Below are 25,750 nucleotides of genomic sequence, written 5' to 3' on the forward strand. Positions count from 1 at the left end.
ATGGGGTTTCAATATAAATGCAAAGTAAAGGTTGAAAACAAAATATAATTAATAATTTTCCTAAAGTAATCATAGTTCAAATCCATTAACGCAAAGACAGCAATACTGAAAAAACTATACCTTGGCTTTCTGGGGAGGGCACATACCCCTCTGCCCCACATTGCTCCCCCTGTGGATGCCAATGACCTTTTGGTTGAGAGCTCTACAGTACGAGCATTAGGTTCTAAAGGGTTTATGAATAAATATGATGAGATTAGTAGAGATCCAAAGAGAGTGTTTTGCAATGTTTGCAATAAGTGTAAAATTAAAAAGGTGGATGAGTTGGGAGAATTGAAGAATTAGAGTTCCTGCATGCCTGTAAGAAAGCCCTGACTTCCCCAAGGATAAAACATGATGAGATTTTCTCTGATATGTAAGTTATGATGCCTTTGACATTTTGAACATAACCCAATTTGTTTTTCCACCTTATACCTTATAAGCTTGTATTTAATTAGTTAACAGTTGATGAGTGTACTCTTAGGTTAAGTTCAGTAAAAGGAAAGGTAAGCAATGATCTAGAAACTTCAACATGTATCTGAAAATGTGGAGTAATTGGGGGTGACCAAACGTTGATATTTAATCATTGCTCAATTGGAAAAATTCTAACCCACCCTTCATAACAAGCTGGGCATCTGACAGTCATTTTGGTGTATTTCGGGGACGATTTCATACTGGATTGTCTGATCGGCAGCACGGTGGCGCAGTAAGGAGACCTGGGTTTGCTTCCTGGGTCCTCCCTGTGTGGAGTTTGCATGTTCTCCCCGTGTCTGCGTGGTTTTCCTCCCACAGTCCAAAGACATGCAGGTTAGGTGCATTGGCGATCCTAAATTGTCCTGTGTGTGTGTGTGTGTGTGTGTGTGTGTGCCCTGCGATGGGCTGGCACCCTGCCCGGGGTTTGTTTCCTGCCTTGCGCCCTGTGTTGGCTGGGATTGGCTCCAGCAGACCCCCGTGACCCTGTAGTTAGGATATTGCGAGTTGGATAATGGATGGATGGATGGATTGTCTGATCACATAGTTCCCTGAATTTGTCAGGTGTGAGATGTAGAGAATAACATGAAAAATACATTTCCTTGATTTACTAGTGATGTATCTTTTAGGTATCTGAACCTCATTCCTTGTAATGAGAAATCCATCCATCCATTTTCCAACCCGCTGAATCCGAACACAGGGTCACGGGGGTCTGCTGGAGGCAATCCCAGCCAACACAGGGCACAAGGCAGGAACCAATCCTGGGCAGGGTGCCAACCCACCGCAGGTAATGAGAAATAAAATTAATAAAGTAAATAAAAATAAAATCTGAAAATTGAAACATGGTGAAAAAATATGGAAAACACTTCAAAAATGGTTGAAAATGACTGTAAACTATGGCAGTGCTCTCCTGCAAATGTGCAGACTTTACACACAATTAGCTGATCTGCATGATAACTTTAAATGTAGGACAACAGATGCATACTAATGTATTAGAACAGATAGATGATATTTTTTTTAAGATTACATTTAAATGAATACTCCATATCCAAATATTGTGTTTTTTGCCCCTTACACAATATAGTTTCCAGATGATGGTCAAGAAATATTTTTAATCTCATGTTTTCATGGGAAATGGAGATAACAACTTTCTGATAGAATGGACATCTAAGCAGACCAACAGTGAACCACAGCAAACACTATAAAAATGTCTGTGAAAAAAATCTCACGTTGTTTGTGTTGAATAATCTACATGTCAAGTTACTTCACTCTGTACTCACAATGTGCAAAACACAGGCTTTTTTGTTAAAATATTGTTAAATAAGTACCAAAGATGAATGATGCCCCTGATGAATGAAGAAGAAATGATAGACAAGATCTAGTACCACTTAAACACACATTATTATTACTAGTATGGATTTCTCATCAGCAATATATTTATTGTGAGAATGTAGCCACCTCATTCAAATACAAAATAGCTAGAAGTTGGTTCACTAATTTAATGGCATTCCAATCTTTACTTTCCAAAAGGTAAACTGTTGCCAAGAAGGACAGACACCCAGGAGGACTTAGGTGCATAGCCCTTTAATATTTTCTCTTGCTCCCCAAGTTTCAGCAGGATGATCAGGTTAGCAGAAGCATCTGTTTTAATGATGATCTCACTTCCTCAATCTTCTCATTATTTTTCCGTGTGTAGAGTTAATCCCAACTGTCTTTGTGAAACTCGAAACTTCTGTCAACCTCTTCAAATACAGTTAAATTACATTCTCACACTTGTTTACATTAATTATTACAGTTTAAAATATACAGTCAGAGTAAAGATCATCAGTCTCTTTAGTCAGTTCTTATCTCTTTTCTCAGCCTGGTGTTCTGATCTTTCCCTCCACCATATCTCCAGCTTGTCATCTGTCCATCCCCAAAATGGGGTACTCAACTTCCTCTTTATCAGATCCATCAGGTATGCAAGTGCATCCTAAACTCACCTTTTGGGCCTTGCAGTCTTCTACCTCCTGCTTCTTTGTCACTTTAGGTTTTATATAAAGCAACAAGATCAGACAGATTTCTTTGTTTCCACTGCACTACAACAACTGAAGAAAAAACAAAAAAGCAACGCGATAAAGTACTTTTATAAACAAACTTTAATCTAAAGACATGAAAAGAAGGGTGTATTCAAACAAGCTTTTAAATAACTAATCTTTTCCACAATTTGTATAAGCCAATAAACCAAGGAGCTTAATTCTGTGATGGAACACTCATCCAGAAATCTTCTTTAAGTCATCCAGACTCTCTGACCAGTTTTATGGGAAGGATTTGACTATGATGAGTAGCACAGTTTTCCTCTTAATTCTAGATTTTTTTGCATACTTTAGTCCATATGCATCATACACAAATGAGATGCTGATATACACTGGGAACAATAATAGCTTGGTTTATGATAAACAAAAGTTGTGGTTGAAAACTATACACACTCTCAACGGGTGAGCACGAAACATAACAAATAGCTCACAGAATTCCACCCTTGGGTAGAGTACTAGACTAATAGGATTGTACATCATTGATATTTCAAAGTACATATTTCTCTAATTTTTGACAGTCCTTTTATTCATTTCATACAGGTGTATCCTGAAGTCAAACACAATTATTAAAGTGAAAGGAAAAATACCCCCAGACCTGACAGGTAAACTGATGTCCATAATGGGAAACAGCTGATGAAAAAAATTGATCAAAGAACAGGTTTCTGAAATTTAAAATATCAGTGAGTACAGAGAAATGGGTAAGTCATTTACAATAGTGTAAAATGAGCAATTTTAAAGAAGGACCCATCACTGTAAGAATAGTAATAAATCCCTTAGATAAAGGTAGGCTGATAATAAAATCTATGGGAATATACAACTATAGCTTTTCAAAAATTACAAATGGATGAAGAAGCTCTGCTTTTTATATTAGGATAAGCTCCTACATAACATTTTATGTCCTTTTGTAAAGTATGCCAACAAAAATAATTCTTAATAAGTTCCTTGGTTTGTTGAATGCCCAGATGTCCTTGTTGTAATTAGACAGTCTCCATGGATTATTTTGAGTGTACACGAATACAACCAGAAAGCAATTATATGAGACAAAAAATCATAGTAAAAGCTGAGCCAAGGTCAAAATCAGAGAGACATTGAGGCATGAGCAAACAAGGTATAGAGGCAAACCACCTATAAGAGTAAAAAACAAAAGAGAAGTTCAAACCAAAACAAACTTCGAATTTGGCCTACTCAAGAAACAGCTAACTACAGTACACTAAAGAGGTTCTGTTTGTTATTCAAATAGGGATACTATAGACAGGATGTAAAAATTAACATAAATTTGAAATTAAATCAAATGCATGCAAAATGATCAAACATCTTCATAATAAGTTCTCTACAAAGAAAATCCCTTAAATACTTTACAAAGTAACCTAAAAACTATTATCACACTTGTAATTTTGAGCAGTGAGTCCAGAATAACACTTCAGATTTTTACTCATCTGGAGCAAACATAAAAGCTTCCTTAGTTCTTTATGTATTTGCACATTTCAATATTTGGATTATTACCTGACCACGTTGAGTGAGTAAGATTTTTTATTATCATTATATACAATAAATACTTCTTGAATGCCATCTATCTATCTATCTATCTATCTATCTATCTATCTATCTATCTATCTATCTATCTATCTATCTATCTATCTATCTATCTATCTATCTATCCACTGCCTTCATCTTCAACAGCAAGTTTTTTTCCAGCTCACTCTATATTTCCCACATCATAACTTTCTTTGGCAGTCAATTAAAAAAACATAAGAATGCAATTCCTCATTGGTTTGTAAACTATTGTCATAGAACAATTCCTACTCCCTTATTTGAAGCTTCACCCTCAAAAAACTATAAACAGTCAGGAAGAAATAGTACAGGAACATATGAAAAATGTTTCTTAAACGAACAAGTGCTTTCTATGCTTCCATTAACCAAACAATCAGCATTATTTGATTTCTTTGAGAAAGAACAATTATTTAAGTTATTAGAAGAGTGAATGAAGTTCCTGTAGTAGTTTGTGAATCAAATAAATCTTTAGGCCTGATTAACAGAAACTGGCACCGGCCACTGTAAAACAGCTTTTATCTTTACTGGCTCAAAACTGTTTCTTTGATTTGAAACATAAACATATCCTTAAAACTGATTTATGAAATTTACACCAGTCAAGTCTAACAAATAATTATTTTGGCATAATATGTTTATATTTTGCATGGTTAATCAGTATTCTGAGTTAAATTATGAATGTCAATGAAACTAAAAAGTCCTAAAATCTCTTGAAGAATGTAATTTATGAATGGCTGGAATGTTTAAGAGGCATTAGGTAAACCATGAGGCATTACTTAATATTCACAATGATCCAAACCAGTATTAAAGACAGTTCTCCATTCATTTCCCTCATAAATTCCATTTAGTTGTAAGCACTTCACAGATCCAGTAGAGTTACAAACATGATAAATCAGAGAGGGGATTAATGGAGGTGGCTAATTATTCTTTATTGTGATTTTATTTAAATCTGTATAATTAATATATGGGTGAAGAGACTAATCCTCTTCAACATAATGGAAAATCTGGCAACTAAATTCATTAGCCAGATTCTGTTTAATATAATATTACATTTTACTAGTTTTAATAGTGAATATAACCTTCCTTTAGGTGAAGCTGCCCAGGGTAATAAATTGCTTGAACAGTCATTGCCTCTAAGGTGGTAATTTTAATGAATAATTTCTATTGAAAATATCTGAAAAGTACTGGCAATGAGTGGGAACAGCTGAAATTACACAGCTGAAGCAAGACAGATGAAATACAATTCTTTAAAGAAAATTAACCTCATTTGATTACATCAATTTTACTCAGTCAAACATTGGACTGTCCCCGGTAAGCAAGGAACAGCGTAATATTACTTTGGCAGTTAGGCTGTCTATTTCTTAAAAAAAAGTTGTCTCCTTATTGGTTTGAAGAGGTTTAGTAGTGCTATTATTGCATTTGTTATCCGTGAACCATTTGCCACCCAACAACTGAATGAAATTTAATCTTAACCGTATGATCAATAGTTTCAATTTTTAATTTTTATATAAACCCGGGTTCGCTTCCCGGGTCCTCCCTGCGTGGAGTTTGCATGTTCTCCCCGTGTCTGCGTGGGTTTCCTCCGGGCGCTCCAGTTTCCTCCCACAGTCCAAAGACATGCAGGTTAGGTGGATTGGCGATTCTAAATTGGCCCTAGTGTGTGCTTGGTGTGTGGATGTGTTTGTGTGTGTCCTGCGGTGGGTAGGCACCCTGCCCGGGATTGGTTCCTGCCTTGTGCCCTGTGTTGGCTGGGATTGGCTCCAGCAGACCCCTGTGACCCTGTGTTCGAATTCAGCGGGTTAGAAAATGGATGGATGGATATAAATGTGCCAATGATATTTTCAGAATCCACAAAATCATCAAAGGAAAAAAGTACCATTTAATTGTATAAGAAGAAAAAAAATGTTGCCAGAGGATGAATAAAAGTGATCATCAGTCTGACCTCTGGAACTGGTGAATATCCCTTTCTCCGAAGCTAGATTTTAAATGCCTTGAACTACCATAATAAGAGCATAATTATTTCCTGAAATGTCTCTTTCTTTCAGTAAGACTAACAATGCATTCTCTAACCTCAGCTGGAATCACTAAACTCTTTTTAGCTGACTGAGGTAATGCAGCTACTGTTCATATTAGCTCTTGCTTTCTGTCAGTTATACAAGATATTAGTAAATCCCCAATGTCCTCTCAGGCAGTTTATGCTGAAAATGTCTTATAGTCACTAATGAATCTTAAGTTTAATAGTAGATTTGTAACATCGTTTCATTCAGGCATGTCAAATGCATTCCTGTATTACTGCAAAAAACGTTTGTTAATACGTACAACTAGGATGCTCATTTTTAGCCCATTCTAAAGGTTTACTCAAAATCAGCAAGAAAAGAAAGCTTTCTTGGATTTGTCAGTAGTGTAAATAATTGGCTGACTGTTAAAGTTAAATTATACTGCTTAACAAGTCCTCTATAAATATAGGTATTTTTGGAGTAGTTCTATAAAGTAGCAATCTAAAGTTCATGAAGTATTTGTACTGGTGCTGTCATCCTCCTAGATTATTCTAATTATTTTAAAGCAATGCGTTTTTGTTGTATTGTTAAATCACTAACATGAATTAGCAGGCTTCTGACATTTGTGTGTCAAGCACAAGCCTTCTTAGTGTTTTCTAAATGAAAAATCTGAAGGATAAAACTTTTGTGACCAATGAGAATGAAACTCATTAAAAAGAGAACATATCATTGGCTTATTTTCCAAGGAGCAGAGATTATACCCTAATATCTAATAATAAAGAACAAGTAGAAAAAACTTGAGCAAGATATCCAATGTTGTTGCATATTCTTTAGAAAATCTAATTGCTTGAACAATATTAGGGAGAGTAATGCATTAATAACAAAATTGATTCTCCAGCAAAAGTTTTTGAGACTTGGATAGTATTCTCAAGTTATTGTGTTGATCTTAATGAATAATTTTTCAAGGAAAATATCCTGCTTGGTGGGGAAGAATTCGGATATACATCCATTTTTGACGTCACGTATCACTGACAATATCAGAAAAGATTTTTGCCAAAACTAATTCACATCATATTTCAATGATAAATTTTAAGTCAGTTATTTATTGGTTTCTTATTTATTGCTATCCATCCAATCATTTACTGGACCTGTGTAATGTTAAAACAAAAATCAAATTTAGACATGGTGTGGGCTTGTCAAACAATATGTTGTCTTCAAGGGTATTATGGCCTAGAGGTTATGGTTTTGACAACAGTAGCAAGCTTCTGGTTGAGTCCCCAGCACTCACTGTGTGATCCTGAGAGGCTCTTTTCACCTGTGAGTGCAGAAATTCTAGAAATACATAACATCGTAATATTGCTTTGTATGTAGATTTGAATAAAAGGGTCTGATCATCAAAATGAGTCTATTACAAAATATTAAGGAAATTCTTAAATCATTATGTCACAATCAAAACTGAACTTTTGTCCACGAGAATGCACCAGAGGCTAACCATTTTTTAAACAAATAAGGAGGGAGACTCTTAATTTGCTGCTCACCTGTCCCCACATCCTTCATACTGCTTCTGACTTTGCATGGAAAATCCATTACTGGTTTATCAGGTATCAAGTACAGTGAAATTCATACTTGCACATGCTATTCAACATGCAACATGTTGCCACTCTCTTGTGCAATGATTTGCAAGTATAATTCCCTAATCTTGAAACTTCTGTCTTCTTTATCTTAAAAATTTCACAACCCATTTGTAATTAACAGACCAAACTTTACAAAACCCTGCTAAATATGTCAAAGGGCTGTCATCAGTCACCCTCATGCCACATAGAACCATTCGGCATTCACATACATTCTCACATATGAACTTAGTAAGGGAACTACAACTTAAAAATACGGAAGGATTTTATTATAACTTCCCAAACACAACGGAAAGCTGAGGAAATTACACATTTCTTCAGCAGTCTACCCCCACCCCGGAAAAGGCAGCCAATTTTCTGCACCAATCCAAGGACAAGTGCAATTTGTATTTTATAGTAGACTACTGTATTGTAGAATCTCTATAATGGCACTGAATTTAAGGACAAACATGTACAAGTTACATGTACAGTATCACATTTTTGCAAACTATTGAAAGAAACAAGGATGAATACAGCCAAATACCTTTTTTAAGAAATAAAAGAAATACAAATATACAATATAGTGTATATACTGGTGGGCGTGTGAGAAGTTTAAATAGCTGCTATTCGTAAATATGATTCAGTATGAATCAGCATGCAGCAGTTCCTTACTATAATAGATCTCTTAGTAACTAGCTTCCGTCTATTACTTACACATGATATGTAAAATTAGAGAGGACAGAAATTAAAACAGACTAGGCTTGACGAGCCTTCGGAAGCTCAGTTTGAGTTATTATGTACAGCTAACCAGACTCTCGCCACGACACGAAAACTGCCAAGACAGAGATCAAATACAAGTTATCGCAAGTCACAACTCCACCCGTAAATCTGACAAAAGCAGAAACACGTGCACCTAAAAATGATTGGTGCTCATCAACAAGATACCGCCTATTCCGTTCTTCTGATTGGTGCAGTCCGCACGCACGCCAACTCTCCAACTCTCCTGCGGAAGACGTCGGGGTTGCTTTTACACTTTTGATTTGAAGGCGGTTTGCTTTTGTTTCTTTGGACAGAAATTCAATATGTCAGACGAGCAGCTTCAGGGACTGAGCGATGAGGCGGCTGAAAAAGCTTGCAAAGATCCGGATCCTTTGACAAAGGTTAGAAAATGAGTTATCAGTGTGGGAACAGATCTGGGACTGGCCTGTACTGTAACTTCTAGGCCGGAAATAAGGTTGGTGGAACCGTGTCCTGTTAATGTTGTATGCCAGATTCTCGATAGGAACAACTCTTTACCTTACGATGTTTACAAATAAACATAATACAGTTTTACGTGTAACTTGCATCATAGCACCTAACTTTAAAAATGGTAGAACTTGCTTCGCTCTTAATATCAGCATAACACAGCTGGCTCGTCTCAACATCTGAAACATCACCTTTTTGGGAATTTGCCCAGTTCACTTCACCCTTTGGAAAGATCAGCTGTCACTTTTATTTGTCTGCCCTCCACTGTAACCGGATTTCTAGTTTTACGTTTAGTACACTGTTGTACGGATATATTGTAAGTATATATTTACGCATGGAAATTTTGAATTTTAAGGAAGACCACGTTAGTGTCTTTCTGCAAAAGTAATCGGTAATAACAACTAATGTCACCTGACTTCGTGCTGCCTCGATCAATTAATAACTCAGTATTTTTTTTCTGTGCACCATGTATGTATGTATGTATGTATGTATGTATGTATGTATGTTTTGTAACACAGTGGGAAATGGGAGTCTGATGGGCGTTGAGACTCTTGTCGCTTCAGTTGTTAGCAACGATGGTACTTGACGTTCGTTCCATGATTTGTGTGGAGTTTGTGCTAGGTACTTTTCCAGTATCTGTATGGGGTTTCTCTCCCACATCTCAAAGTTGTTTGCGTTTTGTTGATTCGCAACTAAAATTAGACTTGGACGAGCGAGTGGGTGTAGGCACATGATTTTGTGTTGAGGACTGGCTTTCCATGCAGGATTAGTTCTAGTCTTGGGAATGAGTTAAAGTCTCTCCGACCCTGAACTGCACACTGCCTGCTTTCTGAAAATGGATCAATGGAGATAATTTTGAAAACAATTAGTAGTATTCCCAATAAAAGAAATTTGTCTAAATAAATGTTTTAAATGTTATTTTTTGCATGTTTTTATATGACGTTTGTATTGGTCTTGGTAGCTTATGTATCTTGAATATGATTTGGTATCTTATGAAAAAAAATGTGATGCCCCTTTAAAAGAGAAATTGTGTGAGAAAAAAGTACATTCTATTAACATTACATATATAGTTTGTTTGTAAGCATCAAAATGTTAGGTTATTTGAAAGTACCGAGTTTGAAGTACTGAATATCAAATTAATCCAGGGCATGAGACTACCTTTACCCCAACTATAGTACATACAGTACCAGCCCCTTTGCAAGGAAGTCACTTTTTTGTGTGACCTATTCCCACTCAGGATTATGTGATTAACCAATATAATAATGTAAGTGGGAAATCTGATAAGAGTACATACATAACCAGTACATGATATACTGTGTACATCAGACCAGTTTGGAGCATAAGAATATACATTATATTCAGTACTGTATGCACACAGCATAAAAGTAATCAACAGAGACCATGTGCAAAATACAAACCAGTAAAATGGTTTTGCAAACTTATTTATTTCATGCTGGCAAACAGATGATATTATGGTCGCAAATCACTATGATACATATACAAAGCTGCCGAAGCATGTTGCATTACCACTGCCATATGTAAACAAATCAACAATGTGAACTTCAAAACCAATATATTATGAGCAGCAGCATGTGACTTATAGCCTGTTTTTCCCATTATATGTATGCATTTGTATGTATTCTTGTTCTTCCATATAATATATGCACCCATCTAGTTAAGTTACAACAGATGAAGTGCTGCATTTGTTATATTAATTATTTTGAAAATTGGAGTCACCTCCTAGATAGGTTTACGTGTAGGGGATTGACAACGAAGGAGTATGTTTAATTGTTGTTTTGGAATAAGTTGGTAGCTAGTGAGATTTGATGGTTAAGGAGATAGAGGATGCTGGTTTAAATTCCAACACTTGTTTGTGTTTTGAGGCTTAGAGGTCAGTTTCTTTGCTTGTGTTGGATATACTGTACTTTATATAAGATTTAGTAATTGAAATAAGTGAGATAAATAGCATTGTGTCTGAGATCTTGTTCTCCGACACAATGCTATTTTATTGTCTCATGCCAGATTACTCTGTTCAGTTTTTTTAACAAAATGTTAATATATTTCATTGTCCTGCTGATCAGTCCATCCTTATAAGCATATTGATTCTAGCTATTGTTGATACTCTTCTGCTGTTCTCCACAGGACTTCATGATGCAGCAGACTATGCTAAGAATTAAAGATCCAGTGAAATCATTGCACTTCTATACCAAGATCCTGGGAATGACGTGAGTGTTTAGAAATGGTTTTTAGTATAGGATGGTTTAATGTAGCACAAAAAATTCATCATAATTCTCAATGTATAACATATATAATGAATTGTACAGCTTTTCCGCTAGCATAAGGAAGCAGGGTATTAGCATGGTTTTAATTTTACTTCTATCTTTGTTGTGGTTATTCACATAGTAACAGCCTAGTTCTGTTTTCTGTGGTCTTATTTATAAAACTTTGCGTGGATTTGAATGTGAAAACATACATACTCTAAAAAAGAGAAAACTGTGTACGCCAAAATAATATATGATTTATAAAACCTGGCATATGCATATCTTTTAAGTAATTTACCCTTTATAAATCACAATTATCTTCTAAATGTGCGTATATGAACGTGTCTCGATCCCCAACCAATTGCCACCCTGAAACGGCCATATAGGGAGAATGATAACCCCCCTCAAACATATACAGTCATGATGCTGCCAAACTTCATTTGGTGGTAGAGCAACTTCCCTCCTGATGCATTGAGGCCCGCAAACCTGCATTTAAGAGTATCTTTCTGGCTAGGCTCCACAAGTGAGCATGCAAGATCATATGCCTCTCCTCTGTGTTCTGGCAGTCAGGGTGAGGTGTAAGGCACCTGCCTCTGCGTGAGTAGTCATTATCACCTGGCACATGTAATGACATGATTGCTGTTACAATGTATCGGCCATATGAAACACTGAGGGTTCAGCCATCACATCTGCCAAAGCTACTGTGTCTCAAAATAAATGAATCATGGGTTGTCATGGACCACCAAGCCTTGATATCGTTGAGTTTTCTCTTGGCGTCACAGATGACTTGTGCGTTAATGGAATGCAACTCATTACAGTTAACAAAAGCAGCTTCTTTCTTAGTGGGTGCCAATATGAGTGCATTAAATTGCTCAGATTACATTAGGCGAAACAGATACTTCTGCAAATTGCTTTTTTATGTTGGCAAAAACATGTTATCTTTTGTGTTTGTACACTCACACTATATGAAAATTGCTTGTAGCATGTTGTCAGTCTGTTAATGGTTTCCAGCTCTGTGGCCATGATGGACTGAAGCTTGGCTGAGATATTCCTTACCTGTTGGCCAGTTTCTTGAGCAGTGACAATAGGCAAACTACATAAACTTCTTTGCAAATATGCTGCACTGGCCTTCTTTAAAAGGGAACTAAAATAGAGTCTGTACATCATATTCATCAGTTTTCATGATTACATTTGCCTGGAGAAGGGGCCTGAGTTGCCTCGAAAGCTTGCATATTGTAATCTTTTTAGTTAGCCAATAAAAGGTGTCATTTTGCTTGGCTTTTTTCTACAGGTATAATATGTCAAGACACATTCTAATAATGTCTTGGTGATGTTATTTTGTGCATGAGTCATCATTTAGCTGATTTGGCTGCATTTCCCTACTTGATCAAGGGTGTCATCATTTCAAAGTTTCTCTAAAATGTTACCTACGGATGGGTTGGTGTTGCCTTAAATATATGCAAGTTCTCTCTTCAGGTGGTGTTTTTTTAATATACTGTATATATCCCAACATTTGCATCAAAAGCTGTGTATGCACATTCTGTGCCTCTTTTTCTACATGCACAAATTTTACAAATCTGACCCCTGATAATTTATGATGTCTGTGAAAAAATGGCCTTAGTGTTTCCTTAAGTGCAGGGATCACAATGCCTTTTGAGATTACCTTACTCAGAACTTTATAGGGTGGTGCATTCTGTTCATCCAAAGCAGCATTTTTTTCCTCGAGAGTCACAATATATGTTAGACCCATGCATTTTCTGTCCCCACTTGATGCAAGTTTTAGGGTGGTTGTTAGTAATTAGACCTTATCTCAGCACATCTGACTGAAGTCAGAAATCAACTATAGACAGGTATCTAGTGCATTGCTGGGTATATATACAAATACACAGCCATACTTACTTAATTGGGGTGACCTAATAAACTCCACACTAACTTTGTCAAGTTTTGTTGCCAACCTAGGTAAAAAGTTATAGTAGATATTTTAAAACATATTTATATATATATAATATATATATATATATAAAATTTGCAGCTGGAGATCCACAAAGGGAGAAAAATGAATCACGTATCATAAAGTAGTTTTTATTCCTGAGCTTTCAACCCCCCCTGCCAGGGGTCTTCATCAGAGGATAATGCTTAGACTTATAAGAATCAAAGGCAATATATAGCAAAAAACTACGTGGAGGGGGGGGGGTGTGGGAGAGGTGGCTAAGTCAGTGTGGTCAGGAGGGGGGTATTGGGTGTAAAGTCTTGTTTATTATGAACATGTTGTTCTTAAGTTTGCATATGCTGGATTTATGTCCAAGTGTCTGTTGATGGTGTTCTTATTTGATAACCAGGATTTGGCCAGCTCTCTGGCACTTTTAGTACTGGCCTTGAATTTTACTTGTACATTGTCTCATGACCACACTGACTTAGCCACCTCCCCTACACACACCGTATCACAGACCTTCTCTTCCATATATATATATATATATATATATATATATATATATATATATATATATATATATATATATATATAAAATGTATGTAGCCCTAGGCTTCTGTGATATTCCTCTTAATAGATAGGAGGAAGCGGTCGTCAAAAAAAAAAAAAAAGGTGTTGTGGAGTTGAGCGACACAGGTGAACTAGCTGAGTTAGCCTGCGAAGAGGCACGGGATACTTTGGATAGCGCTCCTGGTGACCAAAGGAAAGCCTGGCAGCTCCTTGGGCAACGAGGAAGACAGCAAGTTTCACCCCATTTGGACGGACTAGCTCCATTTTGCTTGCAGCGTTTTGCAGTGAGCCTGCCTGCCTGCCGGACAACTCCATCATTTTTCCACAGCATGGAAGTGCTGTGTTTGGACAATGGACACTGATATTCACTCCGTTTATTTGTGAGTACTGTGACCTTTTATGTTGGCTCGTTAGAGTGAATGGGCCTTAACGTTTTTGGCCACCATGTTCCAGAGTGTCGACCAGGCCTGCAACGAGGGGAGTTTGTGTTAATATTATTTTTATTTTGGTGGCCGCTGGCTTGTGTGTGTGTCTGTGGGCCCCTAAAGTTGTTAAGTTAAAGTGAGATTTTAGGAATTAAGTTTGCTCATATTATAGATTTGGTTATTGTGTTTTTCTTTAACAGTGGGATGTTTTAAGAGCTAGTAAAAGCAAACAATTAAAAGTAAATTTGTAAGGTTTAAGTACACTGCCTGAACCTATAGGTATTTGTTGTGAAGGGTAAATATACTGCAATTTGTGTGAGTTTTCTAATTTCTGTAATCTATGATTTGTGGGAATTTTGATTAGTCTTAACTATAAATAGTTTTATTTATTTATTTTTTTTAGATATTTTTCCAATTTAGTCCTTAAATTATGTTTTATTTTGGGAACATTTGTGTACAGTGATCCCTCGCTATATCGCGCTTCGCCTTTCGCGGCTTCACTCCATCGCGGATTTTATATGTAAGCATATTTAAATATATATCGCAGATTTTTCGCTGCTTCGCGGGTTTCTGCGGACAATGGGTCTTTTAATTTCTGGTACATGCTTCCTCAGTTGGTTTGCCCAGTTGATTTCATACAAGGGACGCTATTGGCAGATGGCTGATAAGCTACCCAACTTACTTTCTCTCTCTCTCTCTCTCTCTCTTGCGCTGACGTAGGGGGATGTGAGCAGGGGGGCTGTTCGCACACCTAGACGATAAGGACGTTGCTACCTTCTGTGTGCAGCTGCTTCCTGAAGGACATGCTGCACGGTGCTTCGTATACTTAAAAGCTCAAAGGGCACGTATTGATTTTTGACTTTGTTTTTCTCTGGCTGTCTCTCTCTCTCTGCTCCTGACGGAGGGGGTGTGAGCTGCCGCCTTCAACAGCTTTGTACCGGCAGTGCTTCGCATACTTAAAACAGCCCTATTTGATTTGTTTGCTTTTCTCTCTCTGACGCGCACTCCGTTGAAGAGGAAGATATGTTTGCATTCTTTTAATTGTGAGACAGAACTGTCATCTCTGTCTTGTCATGGAGCACAGTTTAAACTTTTGAAAAAGAGACAAATGTTTGTTTGCAGTGTTTGAATAACGTTCCTGTCTCTCTACAACCTCCTGTGTTTCTGCGCAAATCTGTGACCCAAGCATGACAATATAAAAATAACCATATAAACATATGGTTTCTACTTCGCGGATTTTCTTATTTCGCGGGTGGCTCTGGAACGCAACCCCCGCGATGGAGGAGGGATTACTGTATTGTGAATTGTGTTACAAATTACTAATTGTGAAACAACTGGCAGCTTATTACTGGGGAGTAGGTATTAGTTAAGGGATTCTAATTTATCCTGTAAAAATACGTATTTAAAATTCAAGGGGTTTTAATAAATCAACTTAGGGAAATAGAGTTTACGAACTTAGGGCGCTATCCTATGGCTAAAGGGTAAAGAAAACTCTACACAAATATATAATACACACACAAACACCTGTGGCTTCATGTGTTGAACCTTGGTTAAATTCCATACTAATACTCTGCTTAAGCTCAAAAGGCAAAAACAATGTGTACATTAGTGTTGGATCAGTACTAAAATTTTGACTTTGGTATCGGTACCAGCTTTCTGACCTCTGTATCAGTACAAAAACAATTTAGAAGCAAAACACAGATAACTATAAACCCAAACCCCCGCATCTCACCCTTCTTATTTCATCCTCCCTGATGCACCGCACAATTGCTACACATTACTTCCACCTTTATAGCATAGAGAGTCCGTCAAAGCAGTTTCAGAATGCCCCTTGTGAAGTCTTAAGCACGTTGAAAAAATTTCCCAAATGAAGATCGCATTGAAGCAATGGGGAGTGGTACCCTTGTGAAGTCTCGATAGTGTCCACGCATGTGGTTTTCTCGCCACATCTAAGCATGTTTTTCCATGGCTACTCTGCTTAGTGTTGAGGGTAGGGTTTGAATAGGAAGCTGCCATTTCCTTCGGCTATTTCTTCTGGTATTTCTTCCAAAAATCCCAATTCTGAAACTGCACAGTTTTTAATTTTTGACTTTTCTGTATTTTTCCAGTGCCAGTATACAGGACAACCATACTATGCACAAAAAATATGATTTATAAAACTGTAAGTACACCACATGCTTTTAATGATTCCCTGTAAGTTCCTGCCAGTAACTGTTGTATGGCTTAAAAAATATTTGTGATCTAGTCACCATATGAATTTGGCTGTGTTCCTGAGTGATGTATTTACTGTTAACTATAGAAGACCACAGAAAACAAAACTTCAGTGAATGTTAACTTAAGTTGTTACTGACTGAAGTGGAGAACCACAAACACAGTATTTTTACTTGTCTTTCTGTGGGAGTTGTAAATAAAAGAAAAAATGACAAGAGTCAGAGCAAGTGATGCAGCTTAGTGAAGAGAGAGAAATAGCAATGTTCCATCATGAAGTGCCCAGACTCATGTGACGTGTGTTGTCTGACAAGGTGCTGCAGTCACAAAAGGAAACACTGTTTGAATTTACATAGACTGTTAAGAACATTCTTATTGAGCTTCTAAAACAACTAAATTATTTTACCAAGCAAGTGTCAATGTTTCAATACATACAAGTCTCTTCACTGTTGACATCCAAATAAGTTGTCATTGCGTCGACATCCTAAGGGAAAGGATCTGGATCATCCATGTGCCCATCTTGATCTATCTCAAGTGGTAGAAGTAGTCCATGTTTCCACAGTATGTTGTGTAGTACTGCACGAGCCATCACAATGCGACAGATCTTTGTGGGGATGTATAACAGTGTTTCGCCTGATGAGTATAAAAGCCACCACTGACCTTTTAATGAACCAATAGTATGTTCTATCACTGATCATGTGCGGGAGTGCCTTTCACTGTAAATACTCTCTTGTGGTGTTTGTGGGTTGGTGAATGATGTGATTATTCAGGTTGTGCTGTGTGTTTTATGACATAACACAAAGGCTGTGTTAACTCTTTTAACATATATAGCTAATGACAGACAATGCAAGGTGTACATTTTTAGGGATTATAATGACTTTTTGGATCATGATGATGACTGAGTCATAAGCAGATTTAGACTTCTTAGAGCTGTTCTCTTGGAGTTTTGTGCCGACTTGGAATGTTCATTAGAGATGCCATCACGCAGCAATCACGCAGTCCTTGTTCTGTTATAGGTTTAAATTACCTTTTGGTATTTAGTGGCAGCATTAAACTTGATGACCATATGGAATCTTGCAGTCATCACTAAGTTGTCTAATGCCATCTGAATGGGATGGAACAATTAAAGAGGCTACACAGATGCATCCAATTGAAGGCCTAGATCAAAAGACTATTTGCAATGATTGCTGATTTTTATAAGTAATCAGTGTAATAGACTTCACATACATTGTGATAAAGGCACCATGACAGAATAAATTTGCTTTTATAAACAAAAAGCATGTTCATTCATTTAACAACTAATATGCGATGCTGAAATGTGTGTCTGACAAATATTGTTGCAAAGTGGCCTAGCTGAACTCGTGATTCCTTTATTTTATTAAACAGTTGTGTGAAAAACAGACTTCAGAGTCAATGCTGTATTTGACTTAAGTAATGTTGCCATTGCCAGTTATGTTGCACAAGTCACAGCACATCCTTTTTTAGGTAAAATATAGAGGCTACATATTAAGGCATTTAACATTATACATTAGGGGTTATCGACAAACCTAAAGACAACTATATTGAGAAAACCTGTCAGTTAACTGTAATATAATTGCTTTAAGAACATCAAAATGTGAAGGACATATCATTGAGATGCACAAGGAAAAAAGTTTCATTATCCTGACCCTGGAATTTCTAAAATGCCAACACCAAAAAAGTCTTTGTAGAATTGGTGGATGGTTGAAGCCATTTCTCAAGTTCATATATTATGAATCCCAACTTTTGCGTAGAAAGGGCTTATGCATATTTCTGAGTGTATGCACATTTTTATATATGAGGTGCTTAGTGTTTGATTTTTTTTTTTTTTTTGATTTAATATAACCACATGACGTTAGACTACACACCACATCTATTATAGTTGTTAAAATTGGTGTGTCTGTTTTCTTAAATTTGTTTGTTTAGTGACTATTAGGGCTATCAAAATATACAAAAAGTAGGATTCAATTACTCGTGTTAAAAATAAGAATATATTCAAATGTATGTTAGAAGTTCTAAGTACTACCACATGTACGTTTGTACTTAACATGCCTTTATATGATTCATTATTATTATAAATTTTCCTTTTTTGCTCTAAGACATACAGCACTTAGGACTTGTACACGACACAGACGTCACTTGAAAATATGGCCCTTCAAAATAATAGGATTTTCTCTGCATGGAATGTCAAATGGAAAAGTGGAACCTTGATCCTTCACATGGCTGTAATGCATATAAGAAACTCATACAAAATCACTGACAATTACTTAAACATGTTAAATTTATGCATTACTTTAGTCCCTGCAAAGACCACCTCCAACCCCTTCCCCCAGTTAACTCAATGGTGTGCCTTTTTGTATTTTATATAAGTTGAGGCCAGGTGAGTCTTAATGTAGTAAATATTGCATTATAATAATCCTTAAGTATTCCCTCCTTTCTTTTCCTTGTTTAGCAGCAATTTAAAAATTCTGCTACTAAGCAAATAAAAAAACAGGTTATGGAAGGTAGATTCTCAGAGCGGTAGTCCTACAATAACACATAGGATTAAACTAAACAGAATTATTTTCCCCCTTTACAGAAGCAGCAAAAATATTATACATCTAACCTTAATACTTATTTTTCATTATGCCTTTGTTTTAGGAATTACGTGTCAAGTCAGCAGCCGCCAAAAGACACGTGTTGTTTGAGATAGCCAAGTATGCTTTACCTGACACTGAAATTGCTCCCTGAAATGTTTATTGTAAAGACATTACAGTAATCCCTCACTTATCGCGGGAGATAGGTTCCAAGGCCAACCGCGATAACTGAATTTCCGCGAAGTAGGGACACTATATTTATTTAATTATTTAATGTGTATTTGGACGTTTTTAAACCCTCCCTGTATTGTTTACAACCCACCATTTACTCTATTAAAAACAGGGACAACTGCTAAGCAATATGAAATCGGTAGATAAGTTTACACTTACTGTATAGCGAAGTACACGTAGCAGCTTGTAGGCGGTCATGACGTCGTCGACCTTGTTGCAAAGATTCCTAAAGCAGATTCCATCCAGACTACTGCCTTATCGCATCCACTTGCAACTCGTTTTGCACCCTGGTTAAAGGACACTGCGGCCGTAGATCTTATATGCTTTTCCTCCTTTTTAAATAAAAAGAATCTATGTCCTGCAGCGGTGTAGCTGTTCCCTTCCTTCAACATATCCAAAACTTTTACCTTTTCTGCAATCATTTGTATCTTCTGTTGGTGCTTGGACACGGCTCCTGAAGCATTAGCACGTTAATGATGAATGAGTGAGATGAGACTTCCTGGTTAATGCAACACTGTCGCTGAGCCAATCAGCAGCACACAGGAACTTAACTGCGTGCTCTGATTGGGTAGCTTCTCAGCCATCCGCCAATAGCATCTCTTGTAGGAAATCAACTGGGCAAACCAACTGAGGAAGCAAGTAAAAAGACCCATTGTCCGCAGAAACCCGCGAAGCAGCGAAAAATCCGCGTTATGTATTTAGATATGCTTACATATAAAAACCGCGAAGTAGCGAGGGATTACTGTATTATAATTAAGAAAATCAGATATATGGCAGTTATTTCCTGTTATGTTTAATGAGAAAGGAAATCAGCTTTTGTTTGCTGTAATAAATACTTAACAGTTTAAACTTTAAAACAATAGTAAATCAAGGATCTCGGGTTCAAGAGTGAAATGAAACGGGATCAGAAGCAAAACAATACTTTATGGGTGCTGAGCAAGAGTTTAAAATCTGTTGTTAGTACACTCATTAACCAAAACAGAGCAGTGCAGCAGAAAAATCTGCCCATTTTATAAATTGTACAAAGTAAAAAGTTAAAAATGATCATAACGCTGATGGTCGATGTGATGTGCAAAATACAGAAATGTTGCAACATAGTGTGTCTAGAGTAACACAATGCAAAATTAGTGCAAGGTGAAGGAAAGGACAGTTCTTATGCAACTGAATGTCAGAGTTACCTATGAATTAGAAATTTTTCATATAGATTCAAATTATCAGAATCAGAAAACTTTATTAATCCTAAGGGAAATTGTTTATTTTATCACTTTACACATAGACAGAGGCACAAGTAACACTAAGAGCAAGTATAAAAAAATAAGCATGTAAAATAAAAATATAAGTATCATAATAAAGTACAATAAGTCATCATTCACTAAGCTATACAGGAACATGGTAATGAAATACTCACATGCACAGTATTTATTGTATCTTACAACATCCTTAGTATACTAGACAGTAATAGCATACTGAGCTTGAAGTACGTCTCATAATAATTTTGCACGTTAAGTGAAAATAGTGCACATGCTGAGAACAAAATGTTATTCATGTGAGAAGAACAGAGAAGACTAGCTTTTGGGTTTAGTGCTGTTGCAGTGTGCCCCAGAGCTGCGGACTCTGTTGCAGTGGACCAAGGTTAAGACTAAGTGTAGTTGTAGCATGCTTCTTGGAGAGGTAGAAGGGGAACAAAGTTGTGTGATAAACTTGACCTCTTCATGACCAGGTTTAACAGACTTAGTACAGTAGGCAATGGTTTAAAACAAACACTGCACATGTCAGACAGACTGTTAGGGATATGAAAATCTACTTCTATGCCATTTGAAAAACATGGAAACCATATTTTATGTTTATATTTGAACTGAAATATAGCATGATATTGAATCAAATATATTTACTTCAATGCCATAGAAAAAGATGTGCGATACATGAAAATATTTGTTTTGTTGAACATATTAAATAGAAAACCATGGATGAACATACTGTTAATTTTCCACTGTGCCTGAAGTGGAAACACGTAAGTGCCGGTACTCTGTTTTTGTCAGCTTCTTGGTCCTCCTCCCAATGCATTGCAAATATTATATGATTTCTTAATTGGGTCCACTTTGAAATTTTGATTACTATGATATACGTACATGAGACAACTTGGGGATTGGGGTTCCCTTTCAATGTCAGAGTGAGAGATTCTAGTACAGCTTGGTGAAAAACAGTATATAGCTGGTACGCCGTATCAGTGTGTAGCAGCCCACTTCAAGCCCTGATCTTTAGTAAAAAGATAGAGCATTGGTGTCTCTAATTAAGAAATCAGTTGGCCGCGTTGTTCGGAAAGTGTGTATTGGAAAATGCTGTCAGTTTCTTCCATGTTGTATTACTTTAGGAGTGTTGTAGAGACATCTTTGAAGGTATCTTCAGGCTCTAAAATCTCTCACAATATGCATTATATTAAGCTTGTGTTGTACTGAGATTAGACATTCTTTACAAATATTGTCAAGTCTCTGATTAGGTATTTTATATGCTTTCCTGACAATTGGATTAATTTGGTTATTAGGAAAAGCTGGCGCATAATGAATGACAACTCTTCTGCTATCAACGTAATTGGGAAATATGTTACAGAGAGGGGGTTATGCTTCAGATAAGATTCTATAATATGCACAGTAGCTCTTATTGCTTTCACTTTCCATACAGAGATTTCAGGGCCTTTTCATATGTTCAAAGTGAATAGCTTTTTTTTTTTTTCAGTTCACGTGTATAGAATTTACTTTCTTTGCTTCAGGATACATATACAAATCACAGTACATTTAACATATTTTAAAACCTGCCTTTTTCTTCCTTAGTTTGCTTCAGAAGTTTGATTTTCCATCAATGCGTTTTTCTCTGTACTTCATGGGCTATGAAGATAAGAAGGATATTCCACATAAACTGGAAGAGAGAACTCCATGGACTTTTTCTCGTCCGGCCACCCTAGAACTGACACAGTGAGTTTTTTCATATTTGTGAGATATAGGCTACTTTGGCTTTTGCTGTAAATGCTATACAATATTCTGTGGGGGTTAGGATAACATAATAGGAAGTGTCAAAGTGGAGATATTTTGACACTCCTTTATTACCCTAGGTTCTTGTCTATAAGCCGGACTCATGTATAAGCCGGAGACCAAAAATCATACGAATTTTTAAAATAAAATCGTATCATAGATAAGCCGGACTCATGGATAAGCCGAACGTACTATAATCTATAACTAATAGAAGGGAGGGAGGTCAGTGGTCTCACTCGCACCCATTTAATTTCTTTAAGGGGGGAGAGAGTGTGAGATATTGGCGTCTCTCTCACTCCCCGCATGGTGCGGTTGGAGCAGCCGGAGCACGTTCTTTCTGCTCTGGGTGTCGCCGAGTCAACACGCGCGCGTAGCGGTCATTTAAATTGTGATTTTATATGTAAGCATATTTAAATATATATTGCAAATTTTTTGCTGGTTCGCGGATTTCTGCGGACAATGGGTCTAATTTCTGGTACATGCTTCCTCAGTTGGTTTGCCCAGTTTATTTCATACAAGGGACGCTATTGGCAGATGGCTGAGAAGCTAGATTGCTTACTTTTCTCTCACTCTTGCGCTGCCTATCTGTGATCCTGACATATGGGGATTGAGCAGGGGGGCTGTTCGCACACCTAGACGATACGGACGCTCGTCTAAAAATGCTGAAAGATTATCTTCACGTTGCTATCTTTTGTAAAGCTGATTCCTGAAAAGCCATGCTGCACAGTGCTTCGCATACTTAAAAGCTCGAAGGGCACGTATTGATTTTTGACTGAAAAACAAACTCTGTCTCCCTCTCTCTCTCTTCCTGCTCCTGACGAAGGGGGTGTGAGCTGCCACCTTCAACAGCTTTGTGCCGCGGTGCTTCGCATACTTAAAAGCCAAACAGCACCACTGGCTTGTTTGCTAGAGATTGTTTTCTCTATCTATGTGACATTCTGTGCTCCTGACACACACACCTTTGAAGAGGAAGATATGTTTGCATTCTTTTAATTGTGAGACAGAACTGTCATCTCTGTCTTGTCATGGAGCACAGTTTAAACTTTTGAAAAAGAGACAAATGTTTGTTTGCAGTGTTTGAATAACGTTCCTGTCTCTCTACAACCTCCTGTGTTTCTGCGCAAATCTGTGACCCAAGCATGACAATATAATAAATAACCATATAAACATATGGTTTCTACTTCGTGGATTTTCTTATTTCGTGGGTGGCTCTGGAACGCAACCCCCGCGATGGATGTATAAGCCGGACTTATGTATAAGCCGATATTCTATTTTTTCATTTTCACAACTTTTTTCCTTAGATAAGCCGCGGCTTATAGACAAGAACTTAGGGTAATTCTTAATGGCTGGTCGAAAGCTCTACTGTATGGTTCTATATGTATGCTGTACACTCTTTTTTTACTGTAGGATATATTGAATGAAAAATTCTAATTAACATTCAAATTTAGTTTTTGTGGCATTTATGTAGAGAAGTCAAGCAGCTATTTTTTAACTTGCATTCATTTGTACTGTAGGGATGATACAAGATAAATATAGTTATGAAATAATACAAACACAGTAATTAGTGTAAAAGCAGCACATTAAATAGTTAACATTATTACATGGAAACTTTTCCAGTATATCTATCAATACTAATAAAAGACAAAGCCCTCACTGACTGACTGACTCACTCACTCATCACTAATTCTCCAACTTTCCGTGTAGGTGGAAGGCTGAAATTTGGCGGGCTCATTCCTTACAGCTTACTTACAAAAGTTAGGCAGGGTTCATTTCGAAATTCTACGCGTAATGGTCATAACTGGAACCTGTTTTTTGTCCATATACTGTAATGGAGGAGGCGGAGTCACGTATCGCGTCATCACGCCTCCTACGTAATCACGTGAACTGAAAACAAGGAAGAGATTTACAGCACGAGTCAAACGCGGGAACGAAGGTAAATGACGTTAATTGTTGAGTGTCTTAATACATTTATGGGGTGATTTTTTCAGGCTTAAAAGCTCGCCTTTTATCAAACGCGGGAACAAAGGTAAATGACGTTGTTGAGTGTCTTTTAATACTGTGTAAGCATACATATTAACACATGTGCAATTAAACGTGTGCATTTACGGGGTGATTTCTCAGGCTTAAAAGCTCGCCTTTTATTAAAAAGATAAATGCAAACTGTTTTCATTCTGAAGGGAACAAACCACGTTGGATTTCAGCCGTTAAACAAGCAAAAATGTTGGTACACCAGATAAATAAGCGCAACATATTATCAGTGGTATTGTATGCTTACAATACATATAGAAATGTGTTAATCGTTAACTAATAGTATGGGATGGTGTTTTTCGACTCGCGCCTTGATTTAAACGATTGCATGTCTTGGTGGGTTTGCGTAGCTTATTGTCAATATGTTTACACCTCTTTTTAAGACTTATTGACTGAGACGGGCTTTCACGAAAAAAGTTAGGGCTTTGCTACAGGATACACCCTCAACAAGTTAAGGAAGTAAAAATAAAAGGTATATATTTCTGTTTTATTTAAACCTTTTAAGTTCGTATGCATAGCCCCATTTAGCTGTTTTAGTTTTTTTTTTTTTCTTTCTTCAGTAGTATTTAATCTCCTTAAAGAAAAACAACATATGCATTTTACTTTTTTTGTATCTCTTTAGTAATATTTTAGTGTAAAAGGATAACCAGTATTTAAACCTTTTATGTTACTTTATAAAGTTATTTTACACAATGTTGGAAAATTAATAAGAAAGCTACATATTTTGGCAGCTGCTGCCTTAATTTTCAATGAAATGAAAAAAGCTCTCCAAGAGAAAACCTCAATGAAGAAGAAACAGTTTGCACTGTTTTAAAAAGGAGAAACCCTCATTTATAAAGGTTTCCTGCAGATGACTTAACTGAAAATAAATGAATAGTTCCTATGTGTATAATACATATTTATCTATTTGACTTATGCCTTTATTCCAGCAACTTGCAACATCTGAGGTACATTTGTTACATTACTTTTATTTTTTGCAGCACAGGCAGGTGAAGTGACTTCCTCAGGGTCACACAGTGGTGTCAGTACCAGGATTTGAACTGACAAGCTCCGGGTTTGCTGAAATATTACTGAAGAAAGAAAAAAAATAAAACGGGCAAATGGGGCTATGCATACAAATGTCCATCCATCCATTATCCAACCCGCTATTTCCTAAATACAGGAGCCAATCCCTGCCAACACAGGGCACAAGGCAGGAAACAAACCCCGGGCAAGGTGCCAGCCCACCGCAGGGTGCACACACCCACACACACCCACGGACAATTTAGAATCGCAAATGCACCTAACCTGCATGTCTTTGGACTGTGGGAGGAAACCAGAGTACCCGGAGGAAACCCAGACAGACACGGGGAGAACATTCAAACTCCAAGCAGAGAAGCGAACCCGGGTCTTCTAACTGGCACCTTTCACTGCGCCACCATACCGCCCGCATACAAACTTAAAAGGTTTAAATAAAACAAAAATATATACCTTTATTTTTACTTCCTTAACTTGT

General features: G+C 37.0%; 1 protein-coding gene across 1 annotated transcript in view; it reads left to right on the plus strand.

The window, feature by feature from the left end:
- The first annotated feature begins 8,725 nt into the window (after window positions 1-8,725).
- The window catches only part of glo1 (glyoxalase 1), a 51,731-nt gene continuing 34,706 nt past the window's right edge, over window positions 8,726-25,750 (plus strand). Inside the window, exons 1-3 of the mRNA XM_028797373.2 lie at window positions 8,726-8,897; window positions 11,125-11,207; window positions 22,030-22,170. Of these exons, the coding sequence (XP_028653206.1) occupies window positions 8,820-8,897; window positions 11,125-11,207; window positions 22,030-22,170 (302 nt within the window). The 5' untranslated portion in view covers window positions 8,726-8,819. The remainder of the gene's footprint in view (window positions 8,898-11,124; window positions 11,208-22,029; window positions 22,171-25,750) is intronic.

This window comes from Erpetoichthys calabaricus, chromosome 3 (genome assembly GCF_900747795.2).
Source record: "Erpetoichthys calabaricus chromosome 3, fErpCal1.3, whole genome shotgun sequence".
Classification (NCBI taxonomy): Eukaryota; Metazoa; Chordata; class Cladistia; order Polypteriformes; family Polypteridae; genus Erpetoichthys; species Erpetoichthys calabaricus.